Here is a 22903-nt window from a genome sequence, read left to right as displayed (position 1 = left end):
GCCACACTCATTTGTTTTTTGTATGGAGAGGGTTTGATTTGCTTTCTTGGGCTTGGTTGACAGCTTATGTTGGTAAAAATACCTCTGAGCACACTGCTGTACCGACCAAACTCCCAGGCTGTGTCTACACTGGTGTGATCTTGCGCAAAAGCGGCTGTTCTTGTGCAAAAACTTGCCACCTGTCTACACTGGACGCGTGTTATTGCGCAAGTAAACTGACATTCTAATGTATGAAATCAGGGCTTCTTGCACCAGAACTCTGATGCTCCTGCTCAGGAATAAGCCCTTTTGTGCAACTGTTCTTGCGCAAGAGGCCAGTGTAGACAGGCAACATGAATTTCTTGCGCAAGAAAGCCCTATGGTTAAAATGGCCATCAGAGCTTTCTTGCGCAAGAGAGCGCCTACACTGGCATGGATGCTCTTGCGCAAAAGCACATGCCAGTGTAGACGCTCTCTTCTGGAAGAATTTTTGCAGAAGAACTCTTCTGCAAAAGAGTTTTTGCATGAGAACATGCCAGTGTAGACATAGCCCTAGAGTAGACAGCACTCTGCTGGCAGGAGGGCTTCTCCTGTTGACAAAGCTACAGCCTCTTTGGGAGGGACTCCTTTCAGCCTAGATAGTGCTTCACCGAAGTGCTACAGGTGATGCTGCAGCATTTTAAATGCAGACAATCCCTTGGTCAGGCACCTGCTCACAAGAGGGACTCTGATGATTGATTTGCATAATGAAGCAGATGCTTCGGATTTTGCTCACATTGGCTGTGGCACAAGATGCTGCTGCATTTTAATCAGAAATCATTTGTTTTCAGGAAGGTCCACAACAGGTGCAGCTGAAAGGGATGGTCTTCTGAATTTTGCCATGAAATGAATCTTTCCAAGGCTCTGCTAGTCCTGCAGTCTTCGTTCTGATTATGAGTTTTTTTCCAGAATGCTCTTCAGAAATGAGATTTTCTTTAAGCAGGGATGTTACTCCCTTTTGGTTTAATTTTTTCCAAGCATGGGAGCTCAGACACTTTCCAGCAAAGCCACAGGTTTCTTTAAGAAACTCAGATTTGGTGCCCAGAATCACTGGTCAGTTTTGAAAATCTGCTCCAAACTCTCTAAATCAAAGCAGGAAATAAAATATCCAGTCATTTGGAGGCTTGTTTATATTTTTACCCCCATCCAAAAAAAAAAAAAGAAAAAAAAAGCAGCATTTCTGGGGAAAAAAACCTGCTTTATTTTACGGGGAGAACTGTCAGGTAGTTTAGGTTAAAACCCAACATTTGAGTTTTATTTTGTTTTAAAAAGCTTTTTTGATGTTTGTTTATTTAGGTATTGGTAATAATGGCTCTTTTAGGGGCTTAATCTTTCCCCTGCATTGTGTGAAATCCAACCATTGCTGCACCTGAGACACAAGAAGTCAAAGCAAGTCTCCTTGTGTCCAAATGGAAATGCAATCATGAAGAAAAATCCTGGCATTTAATGACTCTGAAGCATTCTGACAACACAGGGAAGGGCATCATATTTATTCATTCCTATGTGGTTTGACATAATAAATTGCTTGTTTTGTAATTAAAGAGTTAAATGTGGAGGGTTCAGTGCAGGACTGGAGCAGAAGGCAGCAGGATTGCTGGGAGTTGAAATAAGACTGCTGATGAGAAATGGCTGCCTGCAGCCAGGTACGGTACTGTGCCCCAAGGGGTGATCACCTGTCCATGTGTGATAGGCACCAGGCAGAGAGGAGCCTGGGCAAACAGGGCTTGGCTCTAGGTAATTCACAGGGAAAATAAGGAAATAGCTTGAAAAAAAACAAGAGGCACAGGTGTGAGCTAACCTGATTCTATAGAAACACTGGACACAGCAGGTTCTCCAGGTGCCAGCAGGCAAGGGAACAATGTTCTGAGAGAAAGGCTATAAAAAGTAAAATCCACTTGCCATGGCATCCTATCTGTTCCACCGAGAGGCCAACTGCAGTGAGAAAAACCTGCTGCTATGTCCAGAGAGCTAGTTCCAATCTGGAACAAAAATCCCTCTGAAATCACTACAGACTCTGCCCAGGGTCCAGCCAGTATCTGGGAGACAGAACAAAGATCAGCCTGTTCCCTTGTGAGGTGAGGGTCTGCACGGCTGAAAGGGGCCGGAACGCTGCTCCCATTCAAATCCACAGACGGGGCCCTGCCAGCTGCGCCGGCTTTGGTGCCCAGATTCTTGATGTGGAGTCTGGGAGTCCAAGGAGGGGGAAGAGTCCAGAGCGGATGGAACAAGCTGGAGAGGAAGTGGGAAAGCAGCCAGGCTACAGCGGGGTGGAGAGGAAGTGGGGAGGAGGCCTGCCGGAAAAGAGGGGGCTCCAGCTGCAGAGGGGGCTGGAGTTCCAGGATTCTGGGAGTGGACAGACTTTCAACATTCTTGTGATACAGTTTCAGAAAGCGGGTCTGACTGAGGCTGCTTCGGGCAACTGCCGGAGCATCTGCGGTGGGGTGATTCCATCTGTGTCTCAAATCTGAGCCCTTAGCCAGAAGGAGGCAGCAGGGGAAGGATCTGGTACAAATACAACGGGTGGTACGTATCTGATTTACATTGCAAAGTCTGCAGCTAGCCATCGATTACTGGCCTGTGTTCATTACCCTGCTGGGTACCATGGCTCCATCTGTGGTGCAAACAGGGTCTGTTTCCCTGCAATGGGCTGGGGCTGAGTCATTCCTCCTGGTCTGATGCAACCCACAGTCATAGACAGTATGCATCTCTGACTGCATGGTGTAGTGTGGTAGTAGCTTCATTGCTTGGCACCACCTTGTGGCCTGGTTGTTGCAGAGCTGTCTTACATCAGCTTGGCAAATCCTCCTATATAATTCACTTTGCGGCCCTTTGCATTTCAGGTCTGGAGGATGGACCAGTCTGTTGCTATACAGGAGACCCTGGCGGACGGAGAGACCTGCCTAATTATATCCTTTGCTCTAGCATTTCTTTGTAGATAAGTGAATGCGGAATTACCAGAGAAATCCTATCCCTTGGTACTCTGTTGCTGCGTCTCTGAGCAACTGACCATCAGTGGAGAGAGGGCCATTACCTGTAGGCCACCTGTTAATCCAAAACCTGTATGTCCCAGTCCTTTTCATGGCACACTGTGCTAATAATATTGGGCCAGTTCTAATGATCCCTAATTGAGAAAGAAGTTGTCACAGGAAAGAATTTTATCTGAAATGCCACTCATATATTACAACTCCCTGCCCAGCAGAGTGACACTGAACCGCTCTGCCCACCACCACAAGAGGTGGAAGAGTCAGTCTTTCTCACAGAGGTGAGTGACAACACGCAAGGACCCAGGACAGTGTGTAGGTTCCAGGGTTGAGCTGAAATGGTACTTTAAGGAAGCTGAACACCTGGCTCCTAACTGATTCTGGGTGCAAATGAAGGCTCCTGACAGGAAATCCAGAGGCTGAGCAGACAGTGGCTGCTGCAGTAGAAGACAGGTTCAGAGAGTCAGAGCTCAGCATCCTGCCTCTCTGGCTGCTCTAGAGGACTGATATCTCTGTTGGCCGTTCCTTGACTATGAGCTGCATGTGGTACAAGGTATCCTGGCAGGTGAGGAGAGTGTGGAGAGCCGGCTTCTGGGCCTTGTGCGGACTCATGGAGAGCATGCGTAGGTGCTTGAGACAATGTCTTGTGGGACATTCATATGGGGAAGGCTGGGCTCTCTTGCTGGCAGTCTGAGCAGAAAGAATCCCAGAATTGACTGGGCCATGGAGACTGCATGACCTCCCCTCTCAACCCAAAGATGCTTTCTCCACATCGGGGTTTAGCAAGGCAGTGTGGGAAGGATGTTTGCTTGCCATTACCTGTTCTGTACCTGCTCGGTCTGTAATCAGAGGAGCCTAGACTCAAGCTCTCTCTGGTACTTTTCACGGGGATCTGAAATACATTAATTTAAAATATCACATCCTACTGGGTGGACTGGTAGGCATAGGGCAAGACAGGAGGTGCAGGGGCTATGCTAGCAAGTGAGTGTGGTATTGGGACAGGATGGTGTAAAACCATGCTTGCAGGGAGCTCAGTGATGGTGCTGTCACAGAGATGGCATTACCCCCTGCTCTGTGCCTGCAGGCTCTTCCTGTACACTCATCGGCGAATGGCTATAACTGCTGAGGATGTCTGCCTGGAGAGAATCGTGCCCATTACAGAAGGATTTGCAGTAGAAGAAGGTAGAGCTGTCGTCTGCATCCTTCGCTCGCTTCCTGGAAGGTGGTTGCTTCTGCTCCTCAGAGATGAATCAGTTGCAGTCTTTTCTTGGGGGTGGGCAAAGAGAGGATCTATGTGTGGAACAGAATCTCGATTTTGTTGAGCTGCAGCCTGAATCGATCACCTTTTGCCTTGTTTTGCTATAACTTTGAAACAGCTGAAGCCAATGTAATTAATTAACATTGTCAAGAAAACAGGCTGCATTGGACCCCAGGGGACCCAGATTAGCTCCTCTACCCAAAGCTCTATTCATGGCCTTCTATCCTTTCTGATTTCTTCTGCATCCCTTTATATTGGGCTGTCTGAGTTACTTATGAAGTATTAGCCTTACACTACTTGCCAGGTTTTCTAATAGAACTGCTTTTCTCTTTTGGTAGTTACACCTGACAATGACCGTTATATCATTGGTGAGTCTCTTCTATTGCTATGATTACCACAAGGTACAAGAAAAATTCTCATATACTCAAGTTACAGACTCTGTATGAACCATTATTCAGCTTTTTTTGTGTGTGATGTTTGGCCAGGGTTGTTTATGGAATGTCTGAGGCTGAACTGTTCCGAACCAGACACACTTAATGCAAGGATGGAGTCTTGTCTTGCTACTATTGAATAGCTTATAAATCTGCACATTATTACTAGTTAACCAGTATGGTTTTTAAGAGTCCCACTTCAAACCAGTTGTTTGGCTGAATGATTCCAGATTGTTGCAAAAAAACCCAAATCAAACAAAAACAACAAAATAACCCCAGACTATTGCCCTAGCTTTCACTGGAGTTTCAACTAGATATGTTATTTTTTATTTAAATTATAAAAGTCCCTCCCCAAATGTGTTAAGTACAATTCAAATGCAACTGGATTCCTTTGTCTAATTTTTCAGTTAGTTTAAGTTTATAAAATGTTTTTGGATCCATTATGCTGAAAGGACTAGAGAAATATAAACGAAATTCATCCAACTACAGGAAAATGAAAGCAGTGATGCAGCTGATTTCTTTCCTTGTAGCTAGCATGGTTTTATACTGTTTTCAGTATTGAGGATGCAGAGATATGTCCAGTGCTGACATGGCTTTTGTGTGCATGCAGCACCTGAAGTTGTGTTTAGAAATCAGGTCTCTTCCAAACTAAGGAGCATTAATTTTTCCTCTTCCTGCCACGTGTAGGTTCTGACGTGACTGTGCAGATAAGCTCAGAAGATGGTCAGCTGGTGGTGCAGTTGCCATTTGGTTCCCACACACGCATGTTCCTACAGGAGATCAGCAAGTGCCTCCCAGGTACAACCCTCTGTCATATACATGTTGAACTTAATCCACCAGTTGGTACAGATGTTGCAGACCAAGGAGGAAGTCTAGTTTAGGGGTTTGTGAATGTTCTGTGCTTTCTCTTATCATGAGAGGAATGTCAATTCTAGTGTACCTGCTGCTGCCACTTACATGTATACAGCTACCTTACTGATGTACTAAACTTCAAAGGCCGTAATTTCTATCCACCACTAGATGGCTCCATAGAGATGTTCTGAGCTTTGCCTCAGTAGCAAGTAAGGGTAGTATTTGTATTGCAATTTTGCTTAGCTGCTCCATTCATGGGCAGGGAAGTAAAATGTAGCCTAAAAACTATCCTCCAGAAACTAAACTCGAAGTTGTGACTTGTGCTAATGCTGTAAGAGATCACAGGGAGGCAGCCACTGTTGGCTACTCCTATTCCCCACTCTATCATCTTCCTCTTAAAAGACTAGAGCCTGATCTATGCTCAAAACTTAGGTCAACATAGCTCCAGATGTGAAAAATCCACAGGCCTAAGTGCTGTAGCTACACCAACTTAACCCCCAGTGGAGATGCAGCTAAGTCACAGAATAATGCTTCCATTGACCTAGCGATTGTCGCTTGGGGAGGAATGGAAAACCCTTTCATCCTTGTAGTCTGCATCAACATTACAGGGTCATGCCTAGCTGTGCTGCTGTAGTCCCCATAGTAGAGACATGACCTAAGTTGTATCACAGCTGCCACCTTACCATGTGGGACTCTTTCCTGTTATCTGCCATGTTAGGCAGAAGGATTAGTGGTTCAATTCATTGTCAGTTCTGAGGTGGCTACCATTCAGTGAGTCGATGTAGTGATCCCTGTGTTGGGACTTTCTCTTGGCATAGGTTTAGGTATAGAGCGCTTTGAGTTGAAAAGCCCAATAGGCATGTAGGATATTTACATATATATATTTAAGTCAGTTTTTAAAATGATGTGATGTTTACTCCAGCCCAGGGAATGGCTGGGACTCTGGATATGCCTCCCCAGAGCCTCATCAGCCTCTTCTAGACCAATGGAGACTATACCAGCATAGCTCAGCACCTTTGGGGTGTGTCTAGACTATAGGGCTTTGTCGACAAAAGTGGACTTTTGTCGACAAAACTATACCTGCATCTCCACTACTGCTGAGTTCTGTCGACATAACGTTGACAGAACTCGGCAGTTTTGTCGACAGCGGTAAACCTCATTCTACGAGGAGTAACGCCTTTTGTCAACAGAGTTCTGTCGACGGAAGGCGTTATTGCATCTACACTGTCCTTTGTGTCTTGACTCTCATGTCGACAAAGCGCCTTGCTTTGTCAACAGAACTGGATGTAGTCTAGACACTCTTTGTCAACAGAAGCTTTGTCGACAGTATCTGTCGACAAAGCCTCTGTTGACAAAAGCCTGTAATCTAGATGTACCCTTGCTGGGACTGCATAAACCCATAGATTGTATCTACACTGACAAAAAGGTTTTTTGAATGTTGGTGTAGAAATACCTCCTCCCTGAGAAATGGTTGCTAGTTTGACAGAAGCATTCTGCTCTTGATCTAGCTGCATCTACACTGTGGCTGCGTCTAGACTGGCATGATTTTGCACAAATACTTTTAATGGAAAAGTTTTTCTGTTAAAGGTATTTGCGTAAGACAGCGTCTACACTGGCATGGATGCTTTTGCGCAAAAGACATCTTTTGCGCAAAAGCATCCGTGCCAGTGTAGACGCTCTCTTGCGCAAGAAAGCTCCGATGGCCATTTTAGCCATCGGGCTTTCTTGCGCAAGAAATTAACGTTCCTGTCTACACTGGCCCTCTTGCGCAAGTATTCTTGTGCAAGAGGGCTTATACCTGAACAGGAGCTTCAGAGTATTTGCGCAAGAAGCACTGATTTTGTACATTACAAAGTCAGTGTTCTTGCACAAATACTCGCGGCCAGTGTAGACAGGCGGTAAGATTTTGCGCAAAAACAGCCGCTTTTGCGCAAAATCTTGCCATTCTAGACGCAGCCTGTGACTTATGGTTTCCACACCCCTGAATGACATAGTTATGTTGACCTAAAGCTTAAGTGTGGACCAGGTCTTAGAGACAGCAGAGCACTTGTCAGCGGGCTGGTCCAAAAATGCTTCTTGGACGTGACTCTGTATGGCCTGTTTCCTCTGACCCGTTTTCCAACCAGGATATTCCCATTTTTCTTTGGGAAAAGGTTGTTACTCAGTAAACTGACACATTCATTTTAAAATTTATGTCTATACAAAGTCCTATCTCTGCAAACAGACAGGCTGGAGAGAAGTGGGGGAGAGGGAGAGTTGGGAGGGTCATGCACAGAGCATGACCCTCCTGTAGTACATTTCTGACAGAACTAGAAACTGCTCCCCATACTGGAGCTCATTGCGGCTGAACACAGACTGTTTCTAGTCAACTCGTGCACTTCATTCTTCAATGGATAATAACTCAGTCCTAAGATGTAAAGAACAATATAGCAGTGCAAGGAATTTTAAAGGGAGCAGGAAAGGTAAAATGGTAAAATGGCAGCAAGAATTGTTTCTAGGGGTTAAATCATAGGATTCTGTGTACTGAGATCTGCTATAGCAAGGATATTATATTATAAAAGCTAGTGTGATTTCCCAGGATATCAAGAGGCATGTTTTAAAGGTTTTTGGGACAAAAGTGTGTGACGGCTACTTGGATTAGCACTTTGAACTCTTGGCTTCCCAATTTTGTCATTGACATCAAGAGCTGTTGAACTAGACTGTAAGGTATGGATGGGCAATAATTTGAGCCAGGGGCCACTTAAAAAATGTTTGAAGTAGTTGCAGGACGTCCTGGAAGGGACAGAGCCTTGGATGAAAGGGGCAGAGCCTTTAAATAGCAGGTGTTGAAATGGCTAGTGCCTCCCCTGCAGCTCCTAGGCATCATGTTAGCTGGAGACGAGAGCTGCGAGCCCTTTCATTTCCTGCTATTTAAAGGGCTTGCTGCTCCTGGCCTTGCTGCTCGTGCATTGCCTGGGACACCCAAGGGCCCTTTCAACTGCTTCTATTTAAAGGGCTCGCACCTTCCCTGGGGATGTTGCCTGCCAGCCATAGGGAAGGTGCGAGCCTTTTAAGTAGAAGCAGTTGACTCACTTGTGCCTGGCTCCCAAGCAGCGGGTGAACATGGGGCCAGAACTGAGAGCCCTTTCAATTGCTTCTATTTAAAGGGCTTGTGTCTCCCAGGAGCCGTGTGGGGAGCCTGGCACGAGACCCATGAGGTGCTGGCGGGGAGGGAGGACCCTGGCACAAGACCCCTGAGGCACTGGCGGGGGGGGGGACGGACGCTGGCACAAGACCCCTGAGGCACTGGCGGGGGGGGGGGGGACGCTGGCACAAGACCCCTGAGGCACTGGCGGGGGGGAGGGGCAGCGCGGGGACCCTGGCACGAGACCCCTGAGGAGCTGTCGGGGGGGGGACGACCCTGGCACGAGACCCCTGAGGTACTGGCGGGGGGAGGGGCAGCGCAGGGACCCTGGCACGAGACCCCTGAGGAGCTGGCGGGGGGGGGGCCGTGGGGACCCTGGCACGAGACCCCTGAGGCGCTGGGGGGGGAGGGGCAGCGCGGGGACCCTGGCACGAGACCCCTCAGGCGCTGGGGGGGGGAGGAGGGGCAGCGCGGGGAGCCTGGCACGAGACCCCTGAGGCGCTGGCGGGGGGGCCGTGGGGACCCTGGCACGAGACCCCTGAGGCGCTGGGGGGGGGCCGTGGGGACCCTGGCACGAGACCCCTGAGGCGCTGGCGGGGGGGCCGTGGGGACCCTGGCACGAGACCCCTGAGGAGCTGGCGGGGGGGCCGTGGGGACCCTGGCACGAGACCCCTGAGGCGCTGGGGGGGGGGCCGTAGGGACCCTGGCACGAGACCCCTGAGGCGCTGGCGGGGGGGCCGTGGGGACCCTGGCACGAGACCCCTGAGGAGCTGGCGGGGGGGGCCGTGGGGACCCTGGCACGAGACCCCTGAGGCGCTGGGGGGGGAGGAGGGGCAGCGCGGGGAGCCTGGCACGAGACCCCTGAGGCGCTGGCGGGGGGGCCGTGGGGACCCTGGCACGAGACCCCTGAGGCGCTGGCGGGGGGGAGGGGCAGCGCGGGGAGCCTGGCACGAGACCCCTGAGGCGCTGGCGGGGGGGCCGTGGGGACCCTGGCACGAGACCCCTGAGGCGCTGGGGGGGAGGGGCAGCGCGGGGAGCCTGGCACGAGACCCCTGAGGCGCTGGCTGGGCCGGGCGCCCGGCGCAGGGGCTGGTCCCTGCTCCCCGCCGGGGCGCAGCCGGGCTGAGGTCGCTCTCAACTGGCTGCGCGGTGCCAGGCCCCCGCCCCCAGGGTTCACCTGCGAGGGTCCGAACCCCGGAGGCCGCCGCCAGCCCAGCAGGGACGGGTTCGGCTACCCCGCAGCCTAGTACAGCCACGGCCCAGCCCCAGGGCGCGAGGAAATGGCGGGCAGCTTCGGGAGAAGGGGCGGTGCTTGGTGACTGGAGAAGGCGGGACCCTTGAAGCGGTGTGCGGTGAGCGCAGATGCACGGCCTAACAGGAGGAGGGGGAGGGACTTGGCGAATTCAGGGGGCGTGGCCTGGGCGGGGACTTGGCAAATACGGGGGGCGTGGCCTGGGGCGGGGACTCGGCGAATTCCGGGGGCGTGGTGGTCTGGAAAGGGGCGGGGCTCGGCGATTGCAGGGGGCGTAGCCCGGGGAGGGGCGCTCGGCGAGTGCAGGGGGCGTGGCCCAGGGAGGGGCTCGGCGAGTGGAGGGGCGTAGCCCGGGGAATGCTCGGCGAGTGCAGGGGGCGGGGCCCGGCGGAGGTAGCCCTGCCCGGCGCGGGCGGGCTGGCCGGCCTGGAGGAGGCTGAGGCTATGTCCGCGGCCGGGTGGCATCGCGAAGGTAGGGGCCGGCGCCGGGGTCGTGCCGGGTGCGGGTGCCCCGGGGGTGGCTGGGCTGGAGGCGGAGACGGCCGGGAGGGGGAAGGGGAGTGACGGGGGTGGGGGCGGAGTGCTGGGGGGCAGTGCTGCCTGGGACAGAGCGGTCCTGGGCTTTGTGAACACTGCAATCCTTGCTCCCTTCTCTCCCCCCCCAAGCCCTCTACCCCTGACCCATTCCCTTTCGTTGAATTTCCCCTCAGTGTTAGTGGGGCCCCTCTTCCCTTCTAATCTAAAACAAGTGTGTGGTGTTGCTGTGAGTTCTGCCTGGCACCCCACTTCAGAAGCAGCTGGACCAGGAAAGGGGTCCCTATATAAACAGCTGTTATGCTCTACACCAGAGGTAGCTGCATCTTGGTCCTGCCGGGAGAGGCAACTCCCCTATAAACAGCAAGGCTGTGCCTACACTGGTGGATTCTTGCGCAAGAACGGCCGTTCTTGAGCAAGAACCCACAGAGTGTCCACACTGCCCGCCCGCTCTTGCGGAAGATTTACAGTATGGCGTGGTAAGAGAGGGCTTCTTGCGCAAGAACTATGCTCTTTTTTTTTTTTTTTTTACAAGTGTAAGCCTTCTTGCGCAACAGCTTTTGCACAAGAGGGCAGTGTGGACGTGCAGCAGGGGTTTCTTGCACAAGAAAGCCCTATGGCTAAAATGGCCATCAGACCTTTCTTGTGCAAGAGAATGTCCACAGTGCCGTGAATGCTCTTGTGCAAAAGCACATCTCTCACATGGCAGTGTGGATGTGTTCTTGCACAAGATGTTCTTGTGCAAGAACCAGCCAGTGTAGACATAGCCCAATTGTGGCTGCTACTGAGTGCAGGGGAAGCATTCCTTTGCAACACCTGCTGTACCCTTCTCACAAGTGTCTGCCTCTGTGTGCTGGATGAAGCGATCTCCATCAAGGGTTTGAGGAGCCTTCAGCAGGGAAGATGCTAGTTTATTGTATCTTTATAATGTATTATTAAAATGCACTAGCATAGAGACTGCTCTGAGCATGAAGATAAATGTGATTAATGATTCATGGATCATTGTTATAAGGCGGATATACACATTTCATTCTGTAATTGAATTAAGCAATATTGCACTGCCAGCATGTTTGAAAATTCCTGGGGTTGGGAAGGAATTTTCCTCCAGAGTAGATTGGCAGAGACCCTGGAGGTTTTTCGCCTTCCTCTGTAGCATGGGGCGCAGATCACAGCTGGAGGACTCTCTGCATCTTGGGACCTGCAAAGTATTTGAAGGCTTCAATGTCGGAGATATAGGTGAGAGGATTATTCTAAGAGGGGTGGGTGAGATTCTGTGGCCTGCACTGTGCAGGGGGTCAGACTAGAGGATCATAATGGTCCCTTCTGACCTTAAAGTCTATGAATCTATCTTATTAAAGAGCCTGCTGATGAAGTGAATTACTACTTGAAAAAAAAGTTAGCCTTCTGAAATTCAAACTATTGTATTGGCTGTAAAATATTCGAAACTGTGGTTCTCTGAGCTGCTGTCATAGCCAATGTGTGCGGTGATTGCACAAAATCTGACATGCAGACAGCCAGATCTTGCACTGTTGAATAATGAGAAATGAAAACCTCTGTCTGAGAGTGTAATATGCTCCAAACATGAGACATTTGTTCTCATGTTATAAGATGCATGGAATGCTCTTTTATCCTTTCCTTATCAGAGCCTATCCCTGATGGATGTTTTTATTTCCTTGGTTGTAAATGTGTTACCTCTGACTGACATTAACTCCTCCTAAACCAGTTTCAGAAATTATTCTGACATTTAGAATGGGAAGCCCTGGTTCAGCATGGATAGAAATGGTAGGGTGTCCTGTTATGTGTAGCGATGCCCTTAGTCTTCCAGGTATGTGTACAGTACCTATCACTGCATTGCGTAGGTCTCGGTGCCTAGCCAGACATCTAACATAGGTGCCTTGACTTCCTGTGTGTCAGTTGGAACACATTCCTATATACACAGTTGCTGGACGGCCTGCTCTTTGGACCCAGGATTTGAATTTCCGTTGGGTTACAGATAAAATACATTTAGTTTTCCTAAAACCTTGTAGATGTGTTTACACAATAAAAGTACCATTGTCTGGAAAGATTTCTGTGGGTGCAGAAATCAAGCAACAGAGTAACGGGCTCACGTAGGTCATCACAGAAGTACTTCTGCAGAATTAGTAAAGGAACCACTTTTAGCGCAAGGCATTGCTCCGTCTATTGCTTAAATGAGATGTAAAACCTTCAGAGTGCCTCCTTCGATTAGTATCAAAACTTGAAATAAAGCCTGTGACTTACCGGCCAGATGCAGTTTCAGCTCAGTTAGCACAGTATTTCAGTGTACTTGGGATTTGTCTAAAATATAGACTCTTAAAATAGTAGTGCACATTCCGACGAGGCAGTGGATGGGAGTTACAGGCTCTGTGCGAAGTGGTGGAGACTATCTTTTGAAAATGTCACTGCAGGGAATTAGATAACTGTGTGACTTTTATAGTGCCGTGGTTATGCTGTGTTTATGGTAGGCATTGTGAAATACAGCTGAATAAAACCTCAGTGTTAATTCATACTTAAGTGTAACTGTAAAGAAGGGGACTGGATTTGTGCCAGTTGGCTCTTGGTATAAAGGTATCTTGGAAAAGAGTGGGCTTTTAAAACAAGCAAAAAAGTGACCAACATCACTGCCAGTTCCGCTATCTCATTCTTTTAGCAACACAACTCCTTAAGAGCAGACACCTTTGGAGATGCCTTTTGACAAAGATTGAGGCCAGGCTTATGTTTGAAAGGTTTTGCCAACAGAATGTGTTGATATACTGGCCCCTTGGTTTTTAAACTACAGGTCACAGCCCAGTACTGGGGCGTGGAATGTCAGGCACTGGATCTCCTTGCTTCAGGAGGATCAGGTGACGAGTAGGGGCACTAAGGCAGCTCCTGCTAGTCCTGGCACGGCAGACTGCACAGCATCCCAGAAAGAGCCAGCAGCAGGCCCACACAGGACTCCACATATTGCCCCTGCCCTGAGCACTAGCTCTGCGCTCCCATTGGCAGGGAACCTGTCACTGTCTTTTTCTTGGGCACATCATGGTCTGCAGTGCCAGGAGATGCAGGAAGCTGCCTTAGCACCCCCGCTGACCAGGAGCCGCTCAAGGTATGCCCCTCTTGCCCCAGCTCTGACTCCCCCTGTCCAAAGTCAGAGCCCTCTCCTACACCTAAGGCTCTCGTTTTTAGCCCCACCCCAGAGCCAACACTCGAGTCAAATTATGTTGGGTTGCCAGTATCAACAATTTTCTTCAACTGGTCATGAAAAAAAAAGTTTGAAAACCACTGTACTAGACCAAATTTGGAGGTTCCCCCTTTTTTCTCCACTCCTCTAAGGAGTTTTGTCCATGAAATCTCATGTTACGATATATATATTTTTGTTAGTCTCTAATTTGCTACAGGACAACAAAGTGTTTCTAGTGTGGATGCAGCTTTTATTGGTACGACTTTGTTTTTGCCAGTATAGCTCCTTTTGCAGGTATAACTGCATCTACACTGGTGGCTTTTGTGATGAGTATAGCTGTGCTGGCAAATCCTACCTTCTCAGCATAGACCTGGCTGTAGAGGTGGTGGTTAGTTCTTGAACTCTTTACCCTTCAGTATCTCTCCTTTGAGGTTATGGGTTTCTCTTTTCCCAAGGATCCTGTTTGAAGTGATCCAGACTACTGTTGTCACTAACAGAAATAAGATTTATTAAAAGATAAACATCATTATTTTAATTCAATTTTCTCTAATACATTTAGGTTGAACGCATCTCAGAAGCAAAACTAAATACGGCTTTCTATTTTTCTTGTGTTACAGCTAAGCAAATAATAATTCTCTCTGAACATGTTCTGGTCAGTCTATAAACATTGTCCTATCCTGATACCGTCTCTAAGGATGTTAAATTACAGTTAATTTACTAGTTGAGTAGTCGATGGAATTTTTATTGACTACTCGACAGGCACTTCTGCATGCGGCCCAGGACCAGTGGAAAGTCCTGCTGACTCTGGGCTGTAGGTTGCTATGCCAGCTTTGAAGTGTGGAAGTGCACTCATGGAGCCTGGGATCAGTGGGGGACTCAGAGTCCCCCGCTGATCCCAGACTCCATGTTGTGCTACCGTTTTGAAATGCCACACGGAGCATGGAGTCAGTTGAGGATTCACCAGCTGACTACGGATTCCACGCGGCATTTCTTCAGAACGCGGGGGGACTTCCCAGCTGATCCCAGTTCCGAAGAAATGCCGCATGGAGCCTGAGATCAGCTGGAGAGTCCCCAGCTGATCCTGGGCTCCGCATGTGGCACTGACCTTTGAAATACCTCATCTCCCTCTCCCCCCTTGCTGCCTCTGATAGCAGCAGCAAGGGGGGGGGGATTGACTGACAAGTATTTGTTTATTGGATAGTAGACTAGTCTAACTTCTTTAAACATCTCCCTTGCTTTGTCCTAGATTCTCTGGGCAAGTACCTGTAGTTGGGTCAGCTTTCATATTCATAGGTGCCTCTCCTGGTCATTTTTGAATCACAGGTGTTAGAGTCTATGAAGCCATTGGAGTGAGGTGTCCTTAACATTTACGCAAGAGGTTTATCATCAGGACTTCTGGGTAGGAGACTGGCAAAATGACTATTTGCTCCTAGTGATAAGGTGGATGAGATAATATCTTGTATTGAACCAACTTCTGTTGGTGAGACACACAAACTCTTGAGTGGCATAGAGCTCTTCCTCTGATCTGGGAAATATATTCCTAGTGCTACATGTAAATACAAGATTGAATAGTCTAGAGGAGTAGCAGCACATACTCTGTGGCAATGGTCACCAACCAGTAGATCGGGATCTACTGGTAAATCTTGGAGCCTCTGACGTGATTCTGACTGGTTTGGGCTGGGAGGCTATCAAGTGCTTGCACTTCCAGTTGCCTCTCCCCTTCTGCTATGCTGCTCTTTGCCCTCTGTTTTAGAGCTGCCCACCAGCGGAAGCTTCTTGCTGGCTGTGCAGGGAGGGGGAGGTTGTGGAGCAGGGGCACTGACGTCAGGGTACCTCATTCCCCCCACCCCTTTGCTGGCAGCTGCTCCTATGTTTGAGCGTGCTTAATATACTTGAAGGGCAATGTGAATCTGTCCCACAAACCCACTCTTTCAGACTCACTTCACACATACTTGTGGTGTTACTACTTCTTTCAAAAAGGAGGACACTGGTGATTGGGAAAGGAGAGGGAGGGCACTGGCTAAACAGGAAGAGCTGGGCCAGGATAACCCTGTTCTGCCCTAGGCCCCACCTCTCCCTGCTCCTGCTCTACCTCCTCCTACCAGCTCAGGCAGCCCGGAGGACTAGCAGGCCTAATGCCAGCAGAAGGAGTTTGCACTGCACACCTCCCACCCCCTGCACTCACTGGCAGCAGTGGCGGGGAAGGCGAAGGTTAGGCCTCTCCATCTGTGCGGCCCTGGGAGAGGGGCAGGACCATCCTAGCACTCCCTGGAAGCAGCGCTGCTGGAGCCGCCTTCCTAAACCTGCTTCCACTGCTGCTGCCGGTGTATGGGGGAGGGGGAAAAAAGTGTGGATTCCTGCTGCCAGTGATAGCCCTTCAGTCTGCTAGTCCTTTTGTTGGCTGCTGTCTGGCCCCCTGTCTGGGAAGGGAGGGATGGTGTGTGGTATGTGGCCTCTTGTGCATCCCTCTCAGGTTGCCTAGGTTTCAAAGTGTGGTATTTTAGGTTTTTGATTGGTCAGTGCATTTCAGAATTTTTATTTCTCTTATGCTTAAATGTAATTCTTTGAGTAGTGCATGCTCCAAGTATTACCTGCTGTGGCTAGAGTAATTAGCCCTATAGTAAATTTAAAAATCTATCTATCTATCTACATTGTATCAAGGTTTTTGGTTGCGGCTGATGGTGTGCTGCTGCACATTACCACGATATTGGTGCACATAACAAAATGTATTCCCTTTTCCATCCATGTGCAGAATGCTGGCCAAGAGTTTCCTGGAATCAGGCTGCTAACAGCCTCGCAGCACAGCAGGGCTAAGGCATTCCTTGGGGAATGGGCTCTGTACCACTCCTGGAAGTGGTTGGCAAATCCCTGCATCTCTTGGAAAGGGAGGAATAGGTGGCTCTGTGCTGTCCCCCTATCCACAGGTACCAATCCTGCAACTCATTCCCCAGGGATGGGCACCGTGCCTGTGGACAGGAGGCAACAAGCAGAGCTAGCCCTTTTTCCCTCCAGGAGCCATTGCTGGACATGCCAGCTGCTTTTAAGAGTGGTGCAGAGCCAGGGCAGCGGTGAGCCTGCCTCCAGCTCCACTGTGCCACCCCTCTCAGGGAGTTGCTGAGGTAAGCAGTGCCCAGCCAGAGTCCACATCCTGACCTCCTGCCACAGCCCTAAGCCAGTCCTGCACCCAAGCTCCCTCTCAGAGCCTGCACCTTGAACCTCCTCCTGCACTCCAACCTGCTGCCCCGGGCTCAGCCTAGAGCCCTTCCACACTCCAAACCCCTTGGCCCAAGACCAGAGTGTGCACCCTCCTGCATTCTAACACCCTGTCCCAGCTTGGTGGGAGTGAATGAGGATGGCAGAGAAAGGAGTGAGCAGGTGGGGCCACAGAGAAGGCACAAGGGAGGAAGTGAAACAAGGGCATTTGGGTTTGAGGTAGATCCTGGGTTGCACTTATGTTAAAAAAGTGAACTTGTGCTTAAAAAGGTTGGAGATCACTGCTCTATGGGATAATTCAAGGTGAGATGGTCTGCTAACACCCTGGCAATCATTGAACAAAAAGGGAGGCTTGCAGATAACAGATTGTTGTAATAAGTCATAAATCCCGTGTCTCCATTCTGTCCAGGACTTTTAGTATGTTGTAAATGCATGAGTTTATGTTCCCAGGCCTGTCTTTTGGAGGTGTTGTGCAGATTCTGTTTGTGGATGAGGACTGAGGTGTCATTCATAGAATGACTGCTCTGTGAAAAGTGTGTACCCACAGAGGACATGGTGTTTGACTTTTTTCAGAATGGGATCTCCCCTCAGGTGGGTTACAGTTATGCAGTGGTATCCTGTATGGATTCCAATGTGAGGTGGTAGGTCACCCTTTAGGGTGTGTGATTGGAGAGGGTTTTGTGTCTGTATCGAAACAGGTTCTCTGGGGGCATTTGAGTGGACTGTTTTATGATGCAATCTATTCTCTGGTGGATTGTTCTTGCTTAGTAAAGGTGGCTTTGAGTGCATTAAGGTGTGTATCCCAAGATGTATTTCTCTTCAGAGCACGTTCCCTGGTTTCAGCATGCCTGCAGAGAACAGATTTCTTGGTATGTTTTGGGTGGTTACTGGATCTATGAAGAGAGATGTGGTGATCCAATGGTTTCTTGTACATAGTTGTCTATAAAGTACCATTGTTGAAGCCGATTGTGCTGGCCAGGAAGTTGAGGCTAGTGTGGAAGTGCTCCAGAGAGAGTTGTGGTGGAAATCTAGGTGGGAGTTTGTCATCTGTCCAGAAGATGAAAATATAATTGATATATATCACTGGCTGTCCAGATTAGTCTCCTAATTACTCTGGGAGTGTATTTCCCTTACCCCAACCTTCTTGTCTCCAGTGCTGGTATGTCAAAAGTCCAGGCAATTTCCTTTAGAGAAATCTGATGATCAGCTAGCGATCTGAACCATTATTCCCTCTACAGAAATTCTCATGATCTTAGGCTGAATACACTGTTGCCTGGTGTGAACAGGTGTACTTTGGCAGGACACTACTGGGAGTATCTAGTTCAGGAAGAACTGCTTAGAGACAAGGCTATCACAGCACAAGTTTGGTGGCTCTCTGCTATAAACATGCATCACTTCAACCCTGAGGAGAACTTCTGTTCCACCACACTGGCTAACAAGAAGTTATACAAGCAGTAGTCTCAGACACTCCAGTTCCCCTGTATCACTACTGGTAGCATTTTTTATACAGAGGAGTGGTTATGAAAACTAATCTAATCAAATAAGATTCTTCCACTCCCTAAGGACCAGCCACATGCCTAGGTCAATATGTACAGGCAGTCCCCGACTTACGCGGATCCGACTTACATCGGATCCGCACATACGAACGGGGATTTCTCGCCCCGGAGCTCACAGGCAGCGGTCAGCCACCTCGACCTCCGGGGCGAGAAAAGCTGCTCCCGGTGCCCCTGGTCTGCTGGGGACCATCTCCAGCAGACCAGGGGCATCAGGAGCAAAGCCGCAGCCCCGGCGGGTTTGCTCGCGGTGCCCCTGGTCTGCTGGAGACGGTCCCCAGCAGACCAGGGGCACCGGGAGCAAAGCGGTCCCGCGTCAGAGCAAAGCCTCAGAGGCGAGGCACCCCCCGCTGCTGCTTTGCTCCCTGTGTCCCTGGTCTGCTGGGGGGGGGGCGCAGCTAGTGTGCCCCCCCCCAGCAGACCAGGCTTTTCTTGTGGACCCTGGGGCAGAGCAGCTGGGGCTCTGCCGATTGGTCCCGCAGCGCTGCTCTGGGCACTACTGGACCAACCCAGCAGCACCCCAGCTGCTCTGCCCCAGGCGTCCTGATTCAGCCGCTGCTGGTCAGTTTCAGCACTGGCTGAATCAGGACTCCTGGGGCAGAGCAGCTGGGGTGCTGCTGGGTTGGTCCAGTAGCTCCAGGAGCGGTGCTACTGGAGCAACCCAGCAGCACCCCAGCTGCTCTGCCCCAGACGTCCCCAAGTCAGCCGTTGCTGAAACTGACCAGCGCTGACTACAGGAAGCCCGAGGCACAGTTGCTCTGCCCCGGGCTTCCTGGAATCAGCTGCTGATCAGTTTCAGCAGCAGCTGACTTGGGGTTCTTAAGTTGAATCTGTATGTAAGTCAGAACTGGCGGTCAGTTTCAGCAGCGGCTGAATCTGGACGCCAGTTCCGACTTACATACAGATTCAACTTAAGAACAAACCTACAGTCCCTATCTTCTACGTAACCCGGGGACTGCCTGTAACTCAGATCCTATCCAAAAATCTCACTGTTGTCAATCCTTGTGTGTAAAATCTAATGGCTTATTCCTAAAGAAATAGAGGTGAGTTAAAATTGTTAAAGGAATCCAATACGTACTGGTTGGACCTTGCTGGTCTGGCTCCTTTGGGACCTGACTGATCCTGGATGAGGATTTTGCTGGACCAGGGAGGTCATTTCTGGCCCCTTTCCACCAGCCCTGGCCTAGCCTATTGGCTTCCTAGCTGACTCCCCACCTGTTGCCGGCCCTACTGCCCTGCCGGCCCCCCTGAAGTTTGCTAAGTGATTTGAAAAGGAAAAGCACCATGTCACCAGGGAGCTTCTCTTCCCCCCCCATCCCCCCAGGTCTACCATCTACCTCGTGCACTCCATCCTGGGCTGTAGTCAAGCCTCTACCGTAGGGGCTGATCAGCTGCTCAGCCAGAACTAGTCATACACCCCTGGTAGGTGGACCCAGGCCCACCCTACTCCACCAGGTCCTGGCCCAGGACCCTGTGAGCAGCAAGAGGACTTACCACTCCCTTGGCGGGAATCCATCTGAAACATGCCAAGGATTCAGTAGGCCCTCTCTGGGCCACTTCCTACCTGATCTGGCAGGATAGCGTCCCACGTGCTCGCAGAGTCCATTACGTCCCTGGGGGCTGCTTCTCCCTCATAGACTGCAGGAGAGACGTCCCAACTGGCGCTCAAGTCTCTGCTGTCTTCCCTCCGATCGGCTAGCTGGTGCTGGTCAGAAGCTCTCGTCTGAGGTCCTTTCCCTCCAGCAGTCAGCCCAGATTGAGTCTACCTCCAGGCTTTTATACCTGGGCTACAGTCTGACTATGCCCAGCAGGGTTGTGGGGTCAGGGCTTCTTCAGCCAGGTGGGCCTGATTAGGCTCAGCCTTCACAGTGCGGGGAGGGGGGGGGGGAGGGAGGTGGCTGGTACACCTCATCACACACCACTGGTACAAACTATTGTTTTAATCACGGTGCAGTCCCTTTGCCAGAGTGGTACCAAATCAATTAAATGGAATTGCAGAGGAATGTGTGAAGCCCATAATGTGCTTGTGAATTTAACGTTGATTGGGCGATTGGTTCCCTTTTCCTCTTGGTCAGTGTAATGATCTGAGCCTGTGGGGTGGAAGGCAAAGAATAGAAGAGGAAGGATAAGGTTGCTGCTCTCTGGGGGTTCCAAATAGCTTCTGGGGCAGAAGACACTGAATTTCTGTGGTTGCTATGATTGTCCTGAGCTGTGTTCGAAAGCCGCCTTTCCCTCTGAAAATGGCTACTGGGTAGGGAGGAAAAAAAACCCAGCCCCCCCCCCCCCCTTTTTTTAATAGTAACTGGAAGGAACTTTCCTGTAATCTGACCGGTCTCGGTCATTTTGGGTGGGGATGGTGTCCCTAGTCTCTGTTTGTCAGAAGCTGGGAATGAACCACAGGTGAGGGATCATTTGATGGTTATCTGTTCTATTCATTCCTTCTGGGGCACCTGGCATTGGCCTCTGTCAGAAGACCAGATACTGGGCTAGATGAATCTTTGTTTTGACACCATATGGCCATTCTTACCTTCGTATGAAGGTGGCACAGGCAGGAACAGTCCTCTTCTCTCTCCATGTGCCAATGGTCAGATAGGTGTGTGGCACTTGTAAGCTGTTTACCCTGCCCTGTTACATGGGTGGTCACTAGGGATGTAAAATCCCATTTAAAAGATTAACTGGTTAAACTATATTTTTAACTGGTTAACTGCCTGCCGTGGCGTGCCTTAAGTGGGGGAGCCACTGGAGCAGCCCCTCTTCCCGGCATGCCCTACTGGGCTGGAACAATCCTCTACCTGCAGGGCCTGGCACTAGTTAACCGGTAAGGGGGACCCTCATCAGATGACCAATTACCCATTTACATCCTTAGTAGCCACCAGGATTCTTTCAGAACTCTGTTTCTTCAGCCTATTTCTCCGTTGTAAATCTTTACACTCACAGGTGTCCTTCTGCATTTCATAGTGGATATCCAACAGCTTTGTCAGTGTTTTAAGATTTCATAAATTGGGGGCTGAGGTTTTTTTTTTTTTTCTTCTGTGATCTCAAGCTGCCAGCCATGGAGGCACATGTTTAGAGGTTTGCAGTGACTTTTAGGAAAAGGGTCAGCCCCAACTAACTTGACCCCTGCAGACCTGTTGGGACCCAACATACTCTTTCTCATTTGGCCCATGAGTGTATGCTGCTTCTCTTTGTGGTCAGCCTTTGATCATCCAGTTTTCTGTGACCCTCCTGTTCTGCAGGGGAGCTTTGAATCTAGACCACAGTATCCTGCTATCCAGAATGACCTAGAGATGAGCAGTTTGTATTTTGCTCTGACATAAAACACCTCAGGTAAATGGGACCTGATTGCACTTCTTAACTTGAGTGCTACAAGGTGGGGTCTCTGGCTGCTGGCAACCCTGAGGCCTTATCCCAGGTTAATGTCAGTGTAGCAGATTCTTCCAGGAATCTTCCCCCCGGACAATCTTGTGGATGGTTTTTATCTCTGATTGCTCTTCCTGTTTTCAAATTCTCGGGGGGCACTTGGAGATATTATGGTGATAGAGCCACATAAGGACCAAGGTAGATGACTGGAAAGTCCCTATTGACCTGTTCCGACTCCCATTGATTTCAATAGGAATTAATCTGGCCCTGTTTGTATTTCTTCTCTTCAGAATGAACCATGCCCATGCTAGAGCTGTGGGTCCTTGCCCAAGGTCACAGTGGCGGCTTTGACTTTTGGTTAAGCATCAGAAGCCCCTCCCTTGGCTTTACCTCGCTATTGGAAGATGTGACCATTGGTAAAGCTTTGCAGCATGCCAGTTTTGAAAGAGGAAGCAAGGGTTGTTTTTATGCAGAGATCACACAAGGCATAACCAGAATCAGGGCCGGCTTGAGCCATTCCTGCGCCCTGGGCAGCGGGTGCACAGCGCATGGAGCATGCGCAGCCCTGCCCCCTGGTGTGCTGCGCACCTTATAGCTGCCATCAGGCGCTGCACACCCAGGGCCAGGGGCTGCGCAGTGCCTGATGGCAGCTCTAAGGGGCGCCGCACAGCCCCCGGCCCTTGGCATGTGCCGCCTGATGGCAGCTCTAAGGCGCGCGGCGCCCCTTACAGCTGCCATCAGGTGCCCTGCATAGGTTGGCACCCCGGGCAGCTGCCCGACTAGCTCCCCCTTCCCCCCGTTAATCTGGCCCTGACCAGAGTTACTGTGGTCAGAATTAGAGCTGTTGGGAGATAGCCTCTTGTGCTCTGCAGAGCAAGATGTGGGCAGATGGGAACTCCTCCTTTGTCAGTGCAGACTAAAAATGTGTTTTGAGTGCTAAACAACAGGAACATGTAATTAGACATATATAGGTGTGGGTATGGTTTTGTTTTTGATTACCACTGGAAGTGGGCAGAGCATTCTTGGGTTGTGATGGAGGGTGTGACTTCCTGTTGCTACTGAGATGATACTTTACAAACAACAAATGCTCACAATCCCCAGTCTCCATGATGGGGAAGCACTGTAACAAAGTTGTCTATTTGTAAA

The 22903-nt window shown here is 50.1% G+C and overlaps 1 protein-coding gene across 6 annotated transcripts in view; it reads left to right on the top strand.

The window, feature by feature from the left end:
• Window positions 1-2334: 2334 nt before the first annotated feature.
• The window catches only part of INPP5B (inositol polyphosphate-5-phosphatase B), a 55205-nt gene continuing 34636 nt past the window's right edge, over window positions 2335-22903 (top strand). For 2 of the 6 annotated variants that reach the window (XR_012897655.1, XM_014579110.3), the window contains exons 1-6: window positions 2335-2541; window positions 2859-2924; window positions 3543-3622; window positions 4084-4181; window positions 4596-4625; window positions 5376-5486. Coding sequence is in view for 4 of the 6 variants with exons in the window: in XM_014579110.3 (XP_014434596.2) it covers window positions 2868-2924; window positions 3543-3622; window positions 4084-4181; window positions 4596-4625; window positions 5376-5486 (376 nt within the window). In the remaining 2 variants the exon portion in view is untranslated. Of the gene's footprint in view, window positions 2542-2857; window positions 2925-3542; window positions 3627-4083; window positions 4222-4595; window positions 4626-5375; window positions 5487-10243; window positions 10389-22903 lie in introns of those variants that run through there. The other 4 variants (XM_006134241.4, XM_006134242.3, XM_075909076.1 and 1 more) reach the window with 4 other exon arrangements.

This window comes from Pelodiscus sinensis, chromosome 25 (assembly GCF_049634645.1).
Source record: "Pelodiscus sinensis isolate JC-2024 chromosome 25, ASM4963464v1, whole genome shotgun sequence".
Lineage (NCBI taxonomy): Eukaryota > Metazoa > Chordata > Testudines > Trionychidae > Pelodiscus > Pelodiscus sinensis.
This window is presented reverse-complemented; position numbering and strand designations above follow the sequence as displayed.